Source organism: Ceratosolen solmsi, unplaced genomic scaffold (genome assembly GCF_000503995.2).
Source record: "Ceratosolen solmsi marchali unplaced genomic scaffold, CerSol_1.0 scaffold47, whole genome shotgun sequence".
Classification (NCBI taxonomy): Eukaryota; Metazoa; Arthropoda; class Insecta; order Hymenoptera; family Agaonidae; genus Ceratosolen; species Ceratosolen solmsi.
The window spans coordinates 9,677,944-9,696,506 of record NW_011948419.1 but is presented as its reverse complement, the minus strand read 5'-3'; the positions used below and the strand labels follow the sequence as shown (position 1 = coordinate 9,696,506).

General features: G+C 22.3%; 1 protein-coding gene across 1 annotated transcript in view; it reads left to right on the top strand.

Moving 5' to 3' along the window:
- The window catches only part of emp (epithelial membrane protein), a 34,913-nt gene extending 20,892 nt beyond the window's left edge, over positions 1-14,021 (top strand). The window contains exons 3-6 of the mRNA XM_011497687.1: positions 2,772-3,269; positions 7,443-7,641; positions 11,215-11,423; positions 13,650-14,021. Of these exons, the coding sequence (XP_011495989.1) occupies positions 2,772-3,269; positions 7,443-7,641; positions 11,215-11,423; positions 13,650-13,925 (1,182 nt within the window). The 3' untranslated portion in view covers positions 13,926-14,021. The remainder of the gene's footprint in view (positions 1-2,771; positions 3,270-7,442; positions 7,642-11,214; positions 11,424-13,649) is intronic.
- Positions 14,022-18,563: the final 4,542 nt, after the last annotated feature.

Below are 18,563 nucleotides of genomic sequence, written 5' to 3'. Positions count from 1 at the left end.
ACTCATAAATTCATCTTTGTATATTAACACAGCATAAAGATAAATACATAATAATATGAAAATAATAAAAAAACATACTAAAAGAGAAAACAAAATTCGTATATTTAAGAATTTTATAATAGAAAAATAATATATTCCTCAAATATACATGATATACGATATAGTACTATGAGTCACAGTTTTTTGTAATTTCGTTTGCTTTTGAAAATATTTGTTTTTATCAGTATATTTTACAGGTTAAATAATTATACAAATTCTCATGGAATATACAGTTGTATATTTTATAAAATAATCTTCTTTTTAATCCTGGAAATCCAATTTCATCCTACCTTTTATAAATATATTTTTTTTGAAGCTGCTATGTAATAGATGAGGGTAAAGTTCACTATTTTTATATTACTTGCAGGTTCATTGGTATAGTAATTAAGAGTTTCCTTATTTGCTATCTAGTTGATTTATTGTAAGTAAATATGTGATACATATTGATTATAGTAATATGCTCATTTAAATTTCCTAAAATATAATATATAATAATAATTTTAAAACATATATAATAGGAAAAAAAGTATTTGATTGAATGTTGAACTCAAGAATGCTTCAAAACAGAATATAACGATTGACACATGAATGAATGATATAAATGATATATATAATATGATATAAACTACAGATTAAATACATCCAATACAATCATTAAAGCTAATTATATAATTACAGTATACCAACAATATTGGCCCAACAGGCTTAATTCGATAATATAAATTTTTTAACGTTTTATATGTTGCTTACATTACATAAAAAATACATTATCTATATTAAAAGTATAATATCTAAGTAATTAAATTATATTATAATAACAGTGGAGATTAATAATCTTTATTTATAAATACAGGAATATATTATCTTTTATTTATTTAAAGATAGTATAGGTATAATATGCACTTATATTTATAATCAAATATTATAAATACTAAAAACGCAAAAAATGTAAAAAAAACTTGTAGTTGCCTTCATAATAGAAAATAATACATTACTTTTGTTTACATGTTGTTGAATGCTGTATAATAATGTTATCATAAGTGCGTGATTAAACAAAATTATTAAAATATGTATTATATTATATATTGAAATTACAATTATAGAAATGCGTAATGAAATATTTATATATTTCAATTTTTGTTATAATTTTTAAGTTATATAATAAGTCCTAATAAACATTCATTTTAATTTTGCGTTTGATTTATTAATGATTATTTTTGTACATAAAAAACATGTAACAAATTCAAATTTTTTTTAAGGAATCAATTTAGAATTTTGAAAAAATTTTCGGTGACAGGATCATGATAACAGAACTATTTTGTAAAAATCCTCTAACAATGATCATTACAAAACTATGATAAAAATTTGTTGATATTAGTGTTATATATAAATAACGAGAAAAATACAAATTTTAAATAAATATTAACAATGCTAAAGTCAAAATTAAAAAGATACCTCATAACAATATGGCTAATGAGAAATTTTGAGTTTACAACTTAAAAAATTATTTTTTAAAGCACGTGTAACAATATATGTGGAACGATCAAAAGCAAAAATAAATATAATTATATACCTCATAAATTATACATAATAAAAATGAAAAATTTTAAATATTTACTTTCGATAAGATAAACTATATAAATACCTTTTTAATAAAATAAATTAATTTTTATTTGCTTTATCTTTAAACAAAATATTTTAATATATTCAATAATTTCATAATTTATTGTAATTCAATTTGACAAAATCAAAATGCATTTTAAATTTTTTATAAAAAATGAAGTAACTTTCCCTTTATGAATACAGTTTAAACGACCTTAGAAAAGAAGTATTTAGAAAATATATTATTAAATAAACTCAAATCTTATCATATTATTTTCATTTTTCATTTTCTTAGTACTATAATATTTTGTTTACTAAATTACTATATTTTTAAAAACTAATAAAAACTTATTGAGTTTAATCTTTCAGTTCAATTATCAGATTACTCAATTGAAATAAGTAACTTACATTCTATAAATAATATATAACTTTGAGCTTATAAAAATGTATCATTTTTGTGAAATAAATATTCTTATATTTATTTTATTAGTTTTAGAAAATTTATTAAATTTCATAAAGATAAGAATAAAAATATCTGTTTCTTTACGGAACTAATTATTTATTCATGATTGATTGATAATAGACATTACATATATATATATATATATATATATATATATATATTATTTTATATGAAATATTATCATACATATATAATTATTTGTTTTTACAAAATAATTTTTAACAGAGTAAGTGTTTAAATGTATTTTGTAAAAAACAAATAATTCTATTTACGGGATTCGCACTTGTTGAAAAATATTTTTAATATTAGGAAACAATATATATTTTACTCTTTAACGATTCTCTTAACAGATTCCGTTAGTCATTTAAGTTAATTACCCGAAAGATAGAGTTATTTATATTGTGATAAATTTATTTTGTCGTTCTTTGCATAATGTTATTCAATTAATAAAGTTTATATATATATATATAATCTTTTACAGTTTCAAAGAATTTTTATAGTTTTTTCCAAATAACATATTTTTATACATAATATATATTACATATATGCATATTTTAAAAAAAAGACAAAATTATTAAACATTTTATAATTCCGCTTATTCAAAATCTTAAGAAACAATGTAATGTATGTTTAAATTTTAAATATTAAACAAATATTATAATTATAGGAGTTATCACATGGTTCAGAAGAGGATTTAGTAGTAGTTCCGAATGTACCGATGCTTTCAGCAACTAGTCAATCGAAACATGCTGCTCGCTTTCTTAGATTAGCAATGGCATCGATCATGGATATTCTAAAGATCAAACCATTTGTAGAAGTCTCAGTGGGTCAATTACTATGGGGCTATGAAGATCCTCTTCTTAAGCTTGCCAAAGATGTTGTACCTACAGATCAGAAGTTACCATATGAACAGTTCGGATTACTTTATGGAAAAAACGGTACAGGAAAAGATAATTTTACTATATTTACTGGAATTATGGATATCACAAAATATGGATTAATGGATAAATGGAATGGGAAATCAATCTTGGGTCATTGGACTACACCTGATTGTGATAGTGTAATGGGTAGTGATGGCAGCATCTTTCCACCTCATATTACCAAACATACTATATTGAAAATTTTTGATAAAGATCTTTGCAGAACTCTTCCACTTATTTATCAGGTATCTTTTTTATATTTTAAAAATTTACATACTTTAAATTAACATTAATAATATATCAAAGTAGTATTAGAATAAAATAAATAAAATTTAAAAAATATTTTATTTCAAATGATTATAAAATTTTACTTTTATTTATAATATCACCTACTTTTACTACTACATTAATCGCAATAATCCAACAAAATTTGTATTCATGTTAACACTTCTTTATATTGCTTTTAAAAAATATATATTTTTGATATAAATAGAGACATGCAAATTACATAATAATAACAAAATAACGAAAATGTAAATATTAACGCAATAATAATAATTACCCATATTTTACTTTTAAAATGTATATTTAATCATCTTCACGCTGCCTGTTATTAATATTCAATGTCACAACTTATGACAAACATAAATATAGATAATATTTTTAATAATTTATTTATTTACGTTAATTTATTATTCATGTACTTACTGCTTTATTGTACTTTAGTATTTTATTGTTTTTCAATTAACTTCCTACTGAAAAATAGTTAATAATTGAATTATAAATATAATTTGTTGTTGTCCAATTTAAATATATATCATATGAGAATGTGGCTTAAATTATATAAACAAATTTTTGTCTTTAAAAATCATCACTGAAATTATACTAAATAATTATTTGCAATGATAACTATGGCACTGATTTTGAGATATGTTTTCTTTTATTTTCATTTACGCACATTTCATTTTTCTAATTAATTATTTATTATGTATAATCAATTCAATACCTTGTTATAAGTAAAATGTGGAGCAAGTAATAATAACACTTTCAATATAAAAAAAATGTGCAAAAAAGCATATTTAAATCGCTCTGGGTATAAAACAGAGCTTAGTCAGAATTAGTAAATACAAATATTTAGAAATGTTTGTATCTTCGCCAGTAAGTAACTTATCTCTTTTTAATTCATAAAAATGATATTTATAAAATTAAAACACTTTATTCTTAATGATTTTTAAAGTAAAGAACTTTTGTTGATGAAAATACCAATTAATGCCTTTGTTTTAAAAGTTTTAATGACTTAATCGCACAAATAGTTTTTATAAATATATAAATCATTTAATGGAATGATAAATCTTAATTCCAAATTTACAACAATAATATTTTTTTCTATGATAACAACAAAATTTCATTCTCAGAATAAAAGTATATTTAAATGCTTGTTAAATTAAAACATTAACTGATAATTGATAATTTTTTGTAAAATAAGCACAAATTATAATTTCTATATATTTCTGAATTTTTCTTTTTAATAAAAAAATTTATTAAAAATATAATCACTTTTCATATTAAAAATGAAGACAACATTATGATCCTTTCTTTCCAAAAATTTTCATTGTACAATTCTAATTATTCGATAATATTGAATATACTGTCTTATAGGTGTATTATCATTTCTGTATATTATTATTTTTGCAATTTATCAATATTTTGTATGTGTTACAGACAGAATTTCTTGATAATTCTTATGTACATTTGTACATAATTTTATTTGATTCTTGATTTAATAACAATTATTTTTCGGCAAAGCTCAGAGATACTTTTTCTAATATTTTTAAGTACAGTAATACTAATGATTACATGTATAGTAATTATAATATAATAATAATATTTAAATAATAATTTTATGAACTCTGAACCTCCATACATTTTTCACAATTCTTTCTACTATATATTATTTCATATCAAATTAAATTTTTATTGTATGATACAAAAATCATTGCATATATTTATTAACACTCTCTTTGATCTGTATAATATGGTATGTTTAGTTTTGAATTCTAAAACTAATATATTTTCCAAAACTTATTATATTATCTTGCTTCTAAATTCTCTTTATAAGAGATAATATAAGAACAAATGTTGGTAGCAATAACTTTAACAGTAATGTTTTTTAATAATGTTCTCTTAGATAAATGACACGTCCATCCATGTATTAACACCGATGTAATGCATTAGCTCTACTATCCGACTCGAAGGACCAAATGTTTGGAATTCCAGCCACCAATGTGATCGCAGATCACGGTGGGTGGATTAGACCGGACCACTCATTTAATGGCGATGGGGGGGGGATGAGTGAGAGATTAATACATCAATTCAGAGTAAACACAATGGGTTTTAGTGACTTTTATTTAAGCAGTTGTTATAGTAGTGTTGGTGTTACTGATTGTAGTGAGAATTGTTGAGTTTTTAGTAATTAGGCAGTTGACCATTAAGTTGGAACGTCGTCTAGGACGGGAGAACATCCATGAGAGGATCTAGAACGGGAGTGCAAGTCTAAAGGGTGAATTGGGAGTACTGGGCACGTGCTTTAGTCCCTAAATTAAAGGAGTTTCTCCGTTTCGAGAATCATTGATCATTTGAGTCGACGCTGGAATTGTACTAAGCGTTATTCGGCTCCCGACTGCTTAGGCGTTTGAATCGGCAATAGATTTTACTGAGCGTGAGTCGGCTCGTGAAGGTAGTGAGGACTATTACGGATTATTGACACCCTCTCTTGTGGTTTGATCAGAACCTACTCGTTGCAGCGTGACCGGTAATGTTATCGGTGTACCACAGTAATAATAGTTTGGTGGGGACCATCGCTCAGTATTGGTGCCCTCTTTAGCGGTCTGATAAGAATCAAGTGGCAGGGGTCTAACCGATACGTTCCGATGACGTAACAAATACAACATGGTATCCTTGCCTGGTACGTTTTGTTTTCGTCCCTTGTAGTCCCTTTGAGTTATTCTTTCAATACCTTTATCTGCTGTACTCTTGTTGAATACGTCCACGGAGGTAAATTCGTATTTTTTCCATGGAAGATTTGCTGAGAAGATCTGAATCTCAGTCATTGGTAATGTGGCGATGATCCATTCAAGGTCTTTTTTCTCACTGGGAAACCCCCCGCCATGCAGCGGTTCTGCAGTTGAATCGGGTTTCCAGTCGTAGTGCGGCGTGTTCTCACCTCCAAAACCCATGACATGTCTGTCATGCGTGATGAATGGCACAGCCAGGGGAAACCTTTCTCCCTAGTCTTCCACCAGTTGCTTTAGTGTCCTGATTGCTATTGATGGACCAGATCTTGTGCTTTGGCTACAGTAGTCAAATGATTGGCACTTTCTCGTGGTGCAATACGACTCTTGTTTGTGAAAGCTCTCACCCTTGTCATCATGAATCCATAGAGTTTTTCACACTTGGGGTAATTGTTCGATCTCCCTAATGATTCCTCCCATTGTTCTCTAGTACGTTGAGTGAATCTTTGCGTTACTTGATGGACCATAATGCAATCCCACGTGTCTTCCTCTAATTTCAGCTGCTGCAATCTTGTCAGTAATTCACTTGAGTTACGAGTGAGGTCCTCCACTGCATCAGCCTCATCTTACACGCATGACGTATTGGCCAGTAGTTGCTTTAGGTGGTATTCGAGTACGCGTACGCGTCTAAATTTCCAGTGAAATTTTCGTAACGTATAATTCAAATATTGCGCCTTAATCTAAATATAATATATCGGAATCGTATTATAACAAACAATAAATTCTTATTTTTTGTTAGGTAGTTCAATCCTGAACAAAATAGTATACCTTTTTATTGTTGTAATGAATGTTTCATAGTAATTTTCAACTTAAAAATGTTTTTTAATTTTAATTAAATTCTGTAATCTATTCTTGTTAAAAATAGTTAATTTTAATAAATCCTATAAACTATTTAGAACATATTGTTTTTAAATATCTAATAATTCTTATAAAATTTATTAAATATCTTAGAATATTTTATTTAAATTCCAAGGTCTGGAATATACACAGTACATAAGTTTATTTAAAGAACTAAGTCTTTTTTATATTTTATTATTAAAAAAAAATCGAACCTCTAAATTATGCAGCTTTTGTAAGTGCATTATTATAATATAAACTTTCTTTTTATAACTTCATAGTTAAATAGAAATGCAAAAGTCAATATGACGATAAAAAAATAATTTACCTAATAATACTTTTTAATATTAAATATTAAATAAACCATCTATACAAATTTGATACACAATAAAATATAATTAAGTATTATAATTAACCTAAGTCTATAACTTAATAAATTATAAGATTCGTATATCAAATTAAATTCTTTTTATATAAATAATTATATATCGATTAATATGCTTTACATAGCAAGACGTAATGACAGCCGGTGGTGTTCCTGGATTCAGATTCGTGCCACCAGCTGGTGTATTTTCATCACCAGATCAAATTCCTTCTCAACGATGTTTTTGTCCTTCTGGACCACCATGCGCTCCTGAAGGCACTTTTAATGCTTCATTATGTCAGTATGACTCTCCTATTCTTCTTAGTTTTCCACATTTTTATTTGGGTAAGTTATACACATTTGCTCTTCAATTTAAACAATTATTCTCATTACATCCTATTGAACTCGATTATTATTATTTATTAAAAGTAATATTATTATTATTACGTGAATTGAATAGACACAGTTTTGATTTAAGAAAAAGTAAAAAGAATCAAGCATCAGAAGTACATTCCAATTTTACACAAAGAAATAGTAATGTATTTGAATGAATGAATAAATAGTTAAATGAAAAATTAATAGATCGTTTTGAGAATGTTAAGGAATTAAAAAAATTAATTATTTAAAACGAAATTTAAATTACGTTAACTAAAAATCTTATGATTCCCAATTATTCTTTATAGTATCATCGGCCAAGTTATTTATGTTAATTATAGGTAACATGAGTAATCAATTATAGAGACGGTGATAACCAAATTATTATTTGATAAATCTACTATTCATATTGATTTCTTTAATAATTGTATATATAATAATTCAGAAACAAACGAAACTAATTTTCAACAAAAAGTAGGTATAACCAATAGTAGATATTTTTTCTAATGTCCTAAATTAGTTTACATGGCACTTGAGATATTTTAGGTTGTAAATGAAACTTACGTTTGTAAAAGCTCTATTAAGTTTGACTGAAACAAATCCACTTTTTCATCGATTCAAATTGTTCAAACTGTCCCATAATCTTATAATGTTATTTTGGTTTGGTACAATTTCTGAATATCTTACATTAGACTGTTCTATGTTATAAAGTTTGAAGTATTTGACTCTATAAGGAATATAGATAAAGTTTGTTAATAATAGTTATTTTACTATTTATTTATTAAAATAGTATTTATTACAATTTTTCAAAGTATGAATCAATGGTATTACAAGATTCAATATATATATAAAAAATATAAATTCAACAAATCTTTAAACAATAAAAAATAATACTTACGACTTTTGTATTACCTAATTACAATTTTATTTTATTTAATACATCACACAACAAAAATCCAAATGTATAAATTAATTAAATAATTATAAATATATTATAATACGACCAATAATATTCATATGGGTTAAAAATGCATTAATTTCATAATCTTAGACTGAAATATATGAACACTTACTATTTTAGTATTCTTAATAAGAAATTGTGTTTATATGACTGCTCACTTTTAATTATATTACTCCATTAGTTGTTCACTCAATTCTAATAATGTTAGTTGTAAAATTTTTATACTACATTATTGGAAATTATAACGAAGATAAAATTTATTAACAAAAATGTGTTTATACTAAAATATTATAATATATTTCGAATAACAAAACCACTTAGTCACTAAGAATATGTATTATCTAATTGTTTACCTACTGCAATTTTATATATCGTATTACATGAAATTTGTAATTAATTAATTATATAAAAATGTAATTAATTAGTCTTGTTTTATTTTAAGCTTGCTTATTACCTAATCAATCAAATATCTATACACATATAATTTTAATTTTAATTTACAATTGAATTATAGTAAATAATTTTCTTCAAAGATTCAAAAATGAAGATGAATATAATAAATATAATATAAAGTTTTGAAATTGTAAATTAGTAAAGTAAATTAATACAAATTAACACGGATATATTAATAATGAATGAATCTTTTAGTTATGAAAGGAGACAAGTTTTTCTTGATTTTTATTAACTAGAATGAAACGAAAAATTATACTGGTCGTTTAAATAAGTAAATTATTCTTAAATTTATCTGTAAAAATAATATATTATTATAAATAATTATAAAATATATTACTAATTAATATTAATATTAACATACTGGACTTCTAATACTCCAAGAAGAATATAAAAAGCAGGTTGTATGAATTTCAATCGTTTTACAATCAATTTTACATGAGCTAAAGTGGTATAACATATACAGTTTTAGTTATTGCGCATTACAATAACACATTTTAGTTTTTAAAGAAAATTAAATTAGATTTTTGCTTATGTTTAAGATATAATGAAATTATAAACAAATTTATTTATTTGAAAGATAAATTTTATATAAATTTTTGTAAATTTCATATAAATCTTTGTAATTTTTTTGCTAAGTTTGAAATAATGATAAATCTGTGCACGTGTTGGTTTGTCATTATGGGTTAATCAGATGTTTGATTAAATCAAATAGAAAATAGTAAATTAAGGTAAATATATTTATTTTAAATAAAGTGATATTAAATAAATATAGATATATGCGAATATATCAATATAATAAACAAAAATTTTAAGTATTCGAATGACTGAGCGCCATTATAGTTTTACAATGCTACATACATGAATAAATAATAAATAAGTATTAGTAAGTTATTTCATAAAAACGAATTTTCTACTACAGATACTCTTTTAATTAGTCTGTATTAGCTGTTGTATATTCTTATCTTTCATGTCGCAAACAAATATCACAAACAAATAAAAATACAATTAATTTTACTTTTAACTTCACTCTCAGTCTTGTACTCGATTTTTTCTAAATCTTAATATTATTATTTTTACTTGTTATCAGTACTGTCTAAGTTAGTTTATATCCTTTCGTAGTTCCTTTATCACATTTTACATTCATCGTACTCTTTTTATCTATTATTTATCATTCTATTTATATTAATAATATGAAATTACTTATTTATTTTCTGTTTTTTTTCTTTTTTTCGTTTTTATATCTTTTTAGCTTATAAAGCTCTTCGGCTATACAGTTTCCTTAAAATATACCTTTTACAAAATATAAAAAATGTATGAAGTAAAAATGACATTTTACAAAATAATATTTATTAATATTACAGTATTTTGAAATTTTCCTACTTTAAAAATACTTATTTAAATTTGTTTGTATTTTTTATATTATTAGTAAGTTCTAATGATTAATTTAATTGTTATTAAAAGTTTTAATTAATAGTACTTTTAATCATTAGATATGCCAAATTACATTTATTATAAAAAAATGTTAATATAAATCGTAATACATAAGTATAAAATATACGTAAGATTATGAATATTTAATCATTTCTTGTGATAACATTACATATATACATATGATATGTACGTATGATATATTGACGATTCTAGCAACATTATTTGTTTAGACTATTGATACTCAAAATATATTATTTTATTTGAGAAAACTAGTAACGAAACAAAAAGGCCGTGTTGCATTCATATGAGCAGTACTGGAGATAATAATTAAAATATAGCAGTATTAATCATAGGTAAATATTACAACTAATAATCATCAGAATAATAGATAGCAATGATTATTGATATATATTTAAGCAAGTACAACTGTATGATTCATAACGCATTAAAATAAATCAATTTTATTAAATTTGAATAAAAAATTGGTTTCACCCTAAAACACTGTTGATCTAAATAAATATAAATTTATTAATATAATTATTAGAATAATAATGAATTAAGTTAAATAAAAATTTATTCTATTCAAGAGTATCTAGTTACAATAAAGTTTATATTTAGTATATGATCGTGAATATTTTAATTTTTTAACAAAATGATGATAATGATAAATAAGTAGCTATAAATTCGATCATTTTCAGCTGATCCTGCATTAAGAGAAGCAGTCATAGGAATTTCTGCACCTGAAGCAAAAAAACATCAACTCTATATTGATGTACAACCTACAATGGGTACTGCACTAAGTGCCAGAGCAAGAATTCAGATTAACCTTGCTGTTAGTCAAGTTCGAGATATAAAGCAAGTTGCATCTTTCCCTGATATTATTTTTCCCATCATGTGGTTTGAAGACGTAAATATTTTTTGACTATTTTTATTTTTATTCTGATTTTTAAAGTTTGCAGATAAAATAATTAAACAAATCCGAGAATTTACATGTGTTCTTTAAAAATTCAAAATGAAATATTATTAACCATATTGAAAAAAATAACTATATTTTAAAAAGAAATACAGTATTCAATGAACTTATTACTTTATTACTTTTATGATTTTATTAATTAGCATCCGAAATAATTAATGTAATTTCCTCATAGTCCAAAATTTAATTTTTAGTATTATATGATACTATCAAAATATTTCTTCTGATCTACAAAATATGCATTTTGTAAAAATAGTAAACATTTTTTAGTTTACATTTTTAATTATATAAAAAATGATAAGAAATTACTGATACATTTAAAATTATAATTATGTGTATAGCCTAACATAATAAGATTGATATATTTGTTTTCTTTAAAGAAATAATATATTTTATAAAAAACACCATAAGTGTGATTAAACAATACGATATAGAATTGTTTATAAACAATAATTAATTTAAATTAATGACTTTCATAAACAGTCAATTTTAAAAAATTATGTAATAGTTAGAATTCAATTTTTGAATAACTGAATACGTATAATAATAACTAATATGATTAAAATATTCGATTTTAAAAATAGCATACAACGCATTTCAAAATTATAAATTTATGTAAACTTACTTACAACCAAAAGATTTCAAGTACACATTTATTTATTATAAAATTCATATATTTAAGGTACTGAAAACAGAAGCTAGGATATACATTAAAGTTAAATAATATCCTCAATGATGTGAATGCAAAGCAAATATTTATAAATAATGTAATCATAAAGCACAGATAAAATTGTGTACGTACTGGATATAATGAAGATAATAATGTAAAATATATTTACATATTGGTCCTAGACAACTTGTAAAAAATCAATTATTTATACACAAATATTAATTTTATTTTAAACAAAATTTTTAATTCTAAAATAATAATGTAAAAGTACACAGACAGTAAAATAGATAATTGATAAAAATTATATATATATATATATAATTAATAAGAATAAATATAAAAAAAAATATGAGTAAAAGTAAATTTAAAAAGATTCAAAATAATTCATTTCAAGTGTGTCAATATTTTTGTCATCTTACTCAACGTTAATATATTTTGTATAAATATAAAAAATGTGTGCATTCATATACCTACACATATATACTTATATTATATGCATATTACTACAGCAATCGATGATATAATCCTATTTTAACTATTAATTATCACAGTTATATCAATACATTTTATGTCAATTTTTTATCTTTATAAAAATATAAAAAATAAAAAATGTATATTGAATATAATTACTAATAAATATCTGAACACTTTTACTAATATATCAGTATGACATATCTATATAAAAAATATATAAACGAATTCCATATTTTATTAGAAAAATTGATTTACAACCAAAATTAGATATTTTAATATAATAAAGAAAAAAATAAGGAAATAATGCAATGCACATCTTCAACTAACAGATATTTACGCATATTACTGTGAGATATATTTTATTATGAAAAGTGCTAACCACGATTCAACTTTTTCTAATCTTTAATGGCCTTAAATATAAATCTTAAACTATATATATTATTATCCTAAATTAGTACTACTGACAAGAATTCAAATTTTCATAGTTTATACTTTCTCTCCACAGATGCATAGCTATTGTAAGCAATTATAGTTTTAAAGAAAAATGTAATTAAAATTTTCAAAATAGTTTTATTATTTTACTCATAAATATAGTACTATTAAATTATAAATATAAACAAAAATTTCCGTGCTCTATTTCATAATAAAATCGACTAGTAATAGTATTAAACAATATAAACATTGATGTAATATCATAAAAATTTGAAAAATGTTGATTGAGTATTATTAAAATGTTTAGTCTGTTCTCTATTTCCATACACATGAAGAAATATTTTAACAAAATACTTAAAAAAGACTGATTTTAATATAAATAATAATATTTATTATACTAATAATAACTTTAATATGTATAATTCTTTTTTAATAGATATATTTTCAAAATACTAATCTAATATTTTTTTAAAAGGAATGACATTTATACTTATATATTTTTAATCGTAATATTATAATGAATAATTCGAATAATCTCTTAAAAGCAAAAGCTATTATAAAAATTAATAAAACGTATTTTTTAGGGAATAGATCAACTGCCGGAGGAAGTAACATCCTTACTAAGAATGGCTGTTGAACTACCTCCTGTAGCTCGGGCAGCTATGTCGGGTGCTCTAGCAGCTATCGGCATCGTAGTTTTAGTTGGAGCACTTATCTGCTTATCTCGAGCCGCCAACCGACAAGAAAAGCTTCATTTGAGTGCCCCCCTACCAGGAAATGCCAAAAATGACAACAGCATATCGCCGTCCTTTCAAAATCACTCTGTCAAGAAAATACAAGGGTTAAATAGATGCCATTAATACGTTTATTATCCTATAAGTAAAATCAAAACCATCACTCTTCTTGATTCTCGATTACGACGAGTTTGACCGTCAATTTATTCTTTTTGACCTATATTTGTTCGTTTTTTTATTAACAAATCTTTATTAATATAAACAAAGAATTTTTAATTATTGTTTTAATTTAAGGTAAATCACTATAATCAAAAGTATAAGTAGGATTAAAAGTCACAACAAAAATAGAAAAAGGATTATCTACGTGTGAATTTGTTTATTTTTTTATCCTTCTATGCTTTAGTGCATACCATATATTTTCGAAGATATGCAATGAAAGTGTATTTTATTTGTTTTCTATAGCTATATAATCGGTTAAATCAGTCCATATATATTCTCTTCCTTCATTTATATCGATTTTGTTAGATACGCAAATGCTATAATCATTCATAATTTTACCCATTTGTAATATCCACTTTTTCTTTATTTTTCCTATTTTATTTATCAACCACTTTATATTGCTAACGTTTACCAAGATATGCATATGGATATGTAAATCCATGACATAATATTTATTACAATATTGTTCACTATTTTATGTTTTCGACAATGATAAATATAATGACAATATTATTTGTAAAAAAAAATTAAAATTAATTTTTTATTGGTAGTTATTACTAGTAGAAAGAATTAGATAGTTAGATTTGTTTTAAGAAATATAGTCACAAGTGTTCTTAACGCCTTTTAAATATTCCCTGTATTCATAAATAATTTCGTTGACAAAACAAAACAGATAATTCTAATTTTAGTTCGACACTTATTTTAAATCACTTTAAATATTTACCTACGGTAATATACAAATTCTATTCGTTACATTTTGTTAAACTCATTCATTGAAAATGATTTACAAATTAACATAATAATATAACTAAAAAAATAATTTCTATTTCATTAGTACTAATGCATAAAATGATCAATACGGGTTATTGTTAGATAGAACGCATTTCTTATATTTTGACAAAATTACGAATAATTTGTACTGAACTTAAAATAGATACGTTAAGGTAATACTTTATAATAATTATTATTATTATTGTTATTCTTATTATAAACTTTCCTCAAAATTTTAACGGTGATTGTTAGAATAATTACCTTTCAATTTTTATTTTAATAAATAGTAATAAATAAATCGATTCAATTAAAAAATTTCTAGAAATATACCTATGTAATCTTTATATTAGTTTTGTTAGTATATTATATATTTAAATTAAATAAAAATCGTTTTATATTATTTAAAATTTCTTAAAAAATTTAATAACTTTAAAATTTTACTTCGTTTAGTTAAAAAAATTAATGATAGATTGAAAACTGCAAATCAGAAAAAGTAAAGAATTTTAAAAATTAAATGATTATTAAATTTAAAAAACAAAATTACGTCTTATAACTCTTGTACCATTAAATAATATGATATTTAATTTACATTTTTTTAAATAAACTAAATGATTATCATATAAATATAAAATAAATATTTTTTATTAAAAAAATGAATATTAATTTTTCGTTTTAATTTTTCAATGTTATAATTGTCATATGAAAAAAATTTTTTTTGAATACTTGTACGTTAATTCATTTAAAATCTGAACACAATTTATTGTAATTATATTAATAACAAAATGGCAATAAAAATAAAAGCAATAAGAAGAAATAATTGTATGTAAATATCATACTGATGAATTGTTTTTTAATATGAATTATGAATAAAACATTTTTTTTTAATAGAGTAATGGGACTATTTATTCAATAGTAAATCAATGAGAGTTAGAATTTAATATTTGTCAATATATTACATATTAAATTATTTACACTATTATCAAATTTCCTAATATATTCTATTAACTATGCTCATTTTTATATTAATTATTATATACTTACAAATATTGAGTATCAATACGTTTTAAAAATAAAATTAGAAAATAGTGGATAATACTTTATAATATAATTTATTAAAGTACACCATCATTTGTTATAAAAATGTATTCGATTAAATGCGATATTTATATATTTAACATGAAATTTTCAGCAATTCGGTACTAAAAATACAGGTTCGATTGGCACACAAATTATGCTATTAAACAATAAATTGACTGGTTATTTAAAAATTTAAATTTATAATTTAATATTTTATTAAAATAATTTCATTAATTTTTAAATAAAAATAAACTAATTATTTATATTTTTCTGTATTCCTTTATTTTACGATTAATTGTTCTTACTTACCTTAGCTAAGCAATTGTTAATAATTGTACTCATTTGTCTTAGCTAACTAATTTACATCACATAAATAAAATTTATACTTAGATAATGATTTTTTAAATATCTGAGATTTTCTTGTCTTTAACAAATGAAAATATAATAATTAGCGTATATGCTATTACATAGTATTTTAATTTTTCGTGCAGAAAAAGACACTAAAAGAGGTAAATATCATGTTATGTATTAAGATTTCAATATAAACATATATTGTTTTATCATAAATAGGTTAAAGTAAATACGCGGATTAATAAATAAAATATATTTTATAGATGTGAAAATTGTAATGCATTTAAATAAATTTGTAAATTCTGAACATATATTTAATATTATTATTTAAATCCATTGGATTAAATCATTACTATATAGGCTATTTGAAAATGGTTTTATTTTGTTATTTTAATTAATAAATTAATTTATGAATAATTATTATCTAGAATTTGAACAAGAAAAGATACTTTAAAAAACTGTTAAGTTTATTTTAAATATTACATAATAAAAATGTTAACGAAAAGATACTTTGTTTTATCAGTAATTAAATTATATATATTTCATAACTTCCGATAAAAAATGAATGTATATTTAATAAATATACAGAAGCATTAAAAGTGGCATTACGCTTATAAAATTTCCCAAAATAGATAATTATATTCAATGTATTCCAAATAATAATAAACATATTATTTATTTTAAAAAAGTTATTTTAATTTAATTTTTTTTTAATTAAATATGATAAAACTTTCTAAATTATAATTTACCCGCGGAATCTCAAATACAATATTATAATTTTTTTTAATAAATTAAATTATTAGTGTACTAATAATTTTTGTGAAAAATAAAATATAATATTGAAGCAATAAAAATTATTATTTATAGTTTTATTTTTACTTAGAACCGCAAATTTTTAATCTTATTAACAGAAATAATCAAGATTTATGTTATTTAATTCAATAATAAATATGCGTACAACTTAATGATTTAAATATAAGTAAAATAAAATTTTTGCAAATTATATTATATGCGAAAAAGAAAAAAATCATTATAATTACAGTAAAAACACATCATTTACAAAAAAAGTGATGTTGTAATTTAACATGTGTTCATATATGATAAAATTACATTTTAAAGTTATATGTAAAAATGTTATATTTTTAAATTAACCATTATATATTCAAATAGTTATATTTTAAATTTGGAAATATTAAAAATGTATGATAATATTGTACAAAGTATTAGGATTTGTAAAATAATTATTTAAATCTGAAAAAAATTTTTAGATTATTTTTTGTAATTGCAGAAGTTCAATAACAGTTTACTAATATATATTATTTTAATGTAATTTGAAACTAATAGTTTATATGAAATAAAATTTAAATTTAATATTTTCGATTTATTTTTAAGTTACACTCTAGATTTTTGAAAAGTAAGAACTAATTTAAGATGTTAGTTAATTGTATTAAATTGTAAGTAATAATTTCTTTTAATTTAGATAAGCTCAGGTTAGGGATGAAGCAATGGATCATGTTGAGAATATTAAAATACGGTGTAAATTTGATGTATTTTATTTTATATCATGTATAAGCTTTTAAAAATAGATTTTATGTATAAAACATTTTAACATAAATAAAATTTGTTTAAAAAAATGCAAAGTAGTTATTTACTTAAATTAATAGATAATATTACTATTAGATTCATGCTTAACCAAAAATTATCTCTTCTCTTTTATGCATTTCTTTCTTTCACCTTTTCTTGTTTTTTATACAGTTAATTATAAAATAATACGCCAGCTTCCCTTTTATTATGAAATACGTATCCAAAATAGCACCATAAGGAACTATTATTGACAAAATTTAACTCAACTCATGTCACTCCACTTTTATAAATGGCATAATGGTAAAGGGCACGTTTAAACTAATTTATGTAATAAATCTCGTTTATACTCCTCATATTTCTTTATAAATTTGATTAAGGAATAAGAATGAGTGTGAATTAACCAAAAATCAAAGTTTTTTAATGTATAGATTTTATCTATAGATAAATTAATAAAATCTATACATCTATGAAAATTTTATATCAGCCTCAAATTATGTTTTATATACATTTTTTCATTATTTAAATTTTATTATTTTTCTTTATTAATTTTTTTTTATTTTTCTTTGTTTACATAAAGCATTTCATTTAATTATAGATAAGTATTATTTAAATATTGAATTTAAGCTTCAGTAACATACTATTCACACTGAACCAAACTAATCATACTCAAGTATAATTAATTTATTTATAGTATCGCTCTTTATTATCAGTTACTTAAAATCTTTACCATAATAAGTATTTTGTTTGATAACTAGTGCATAC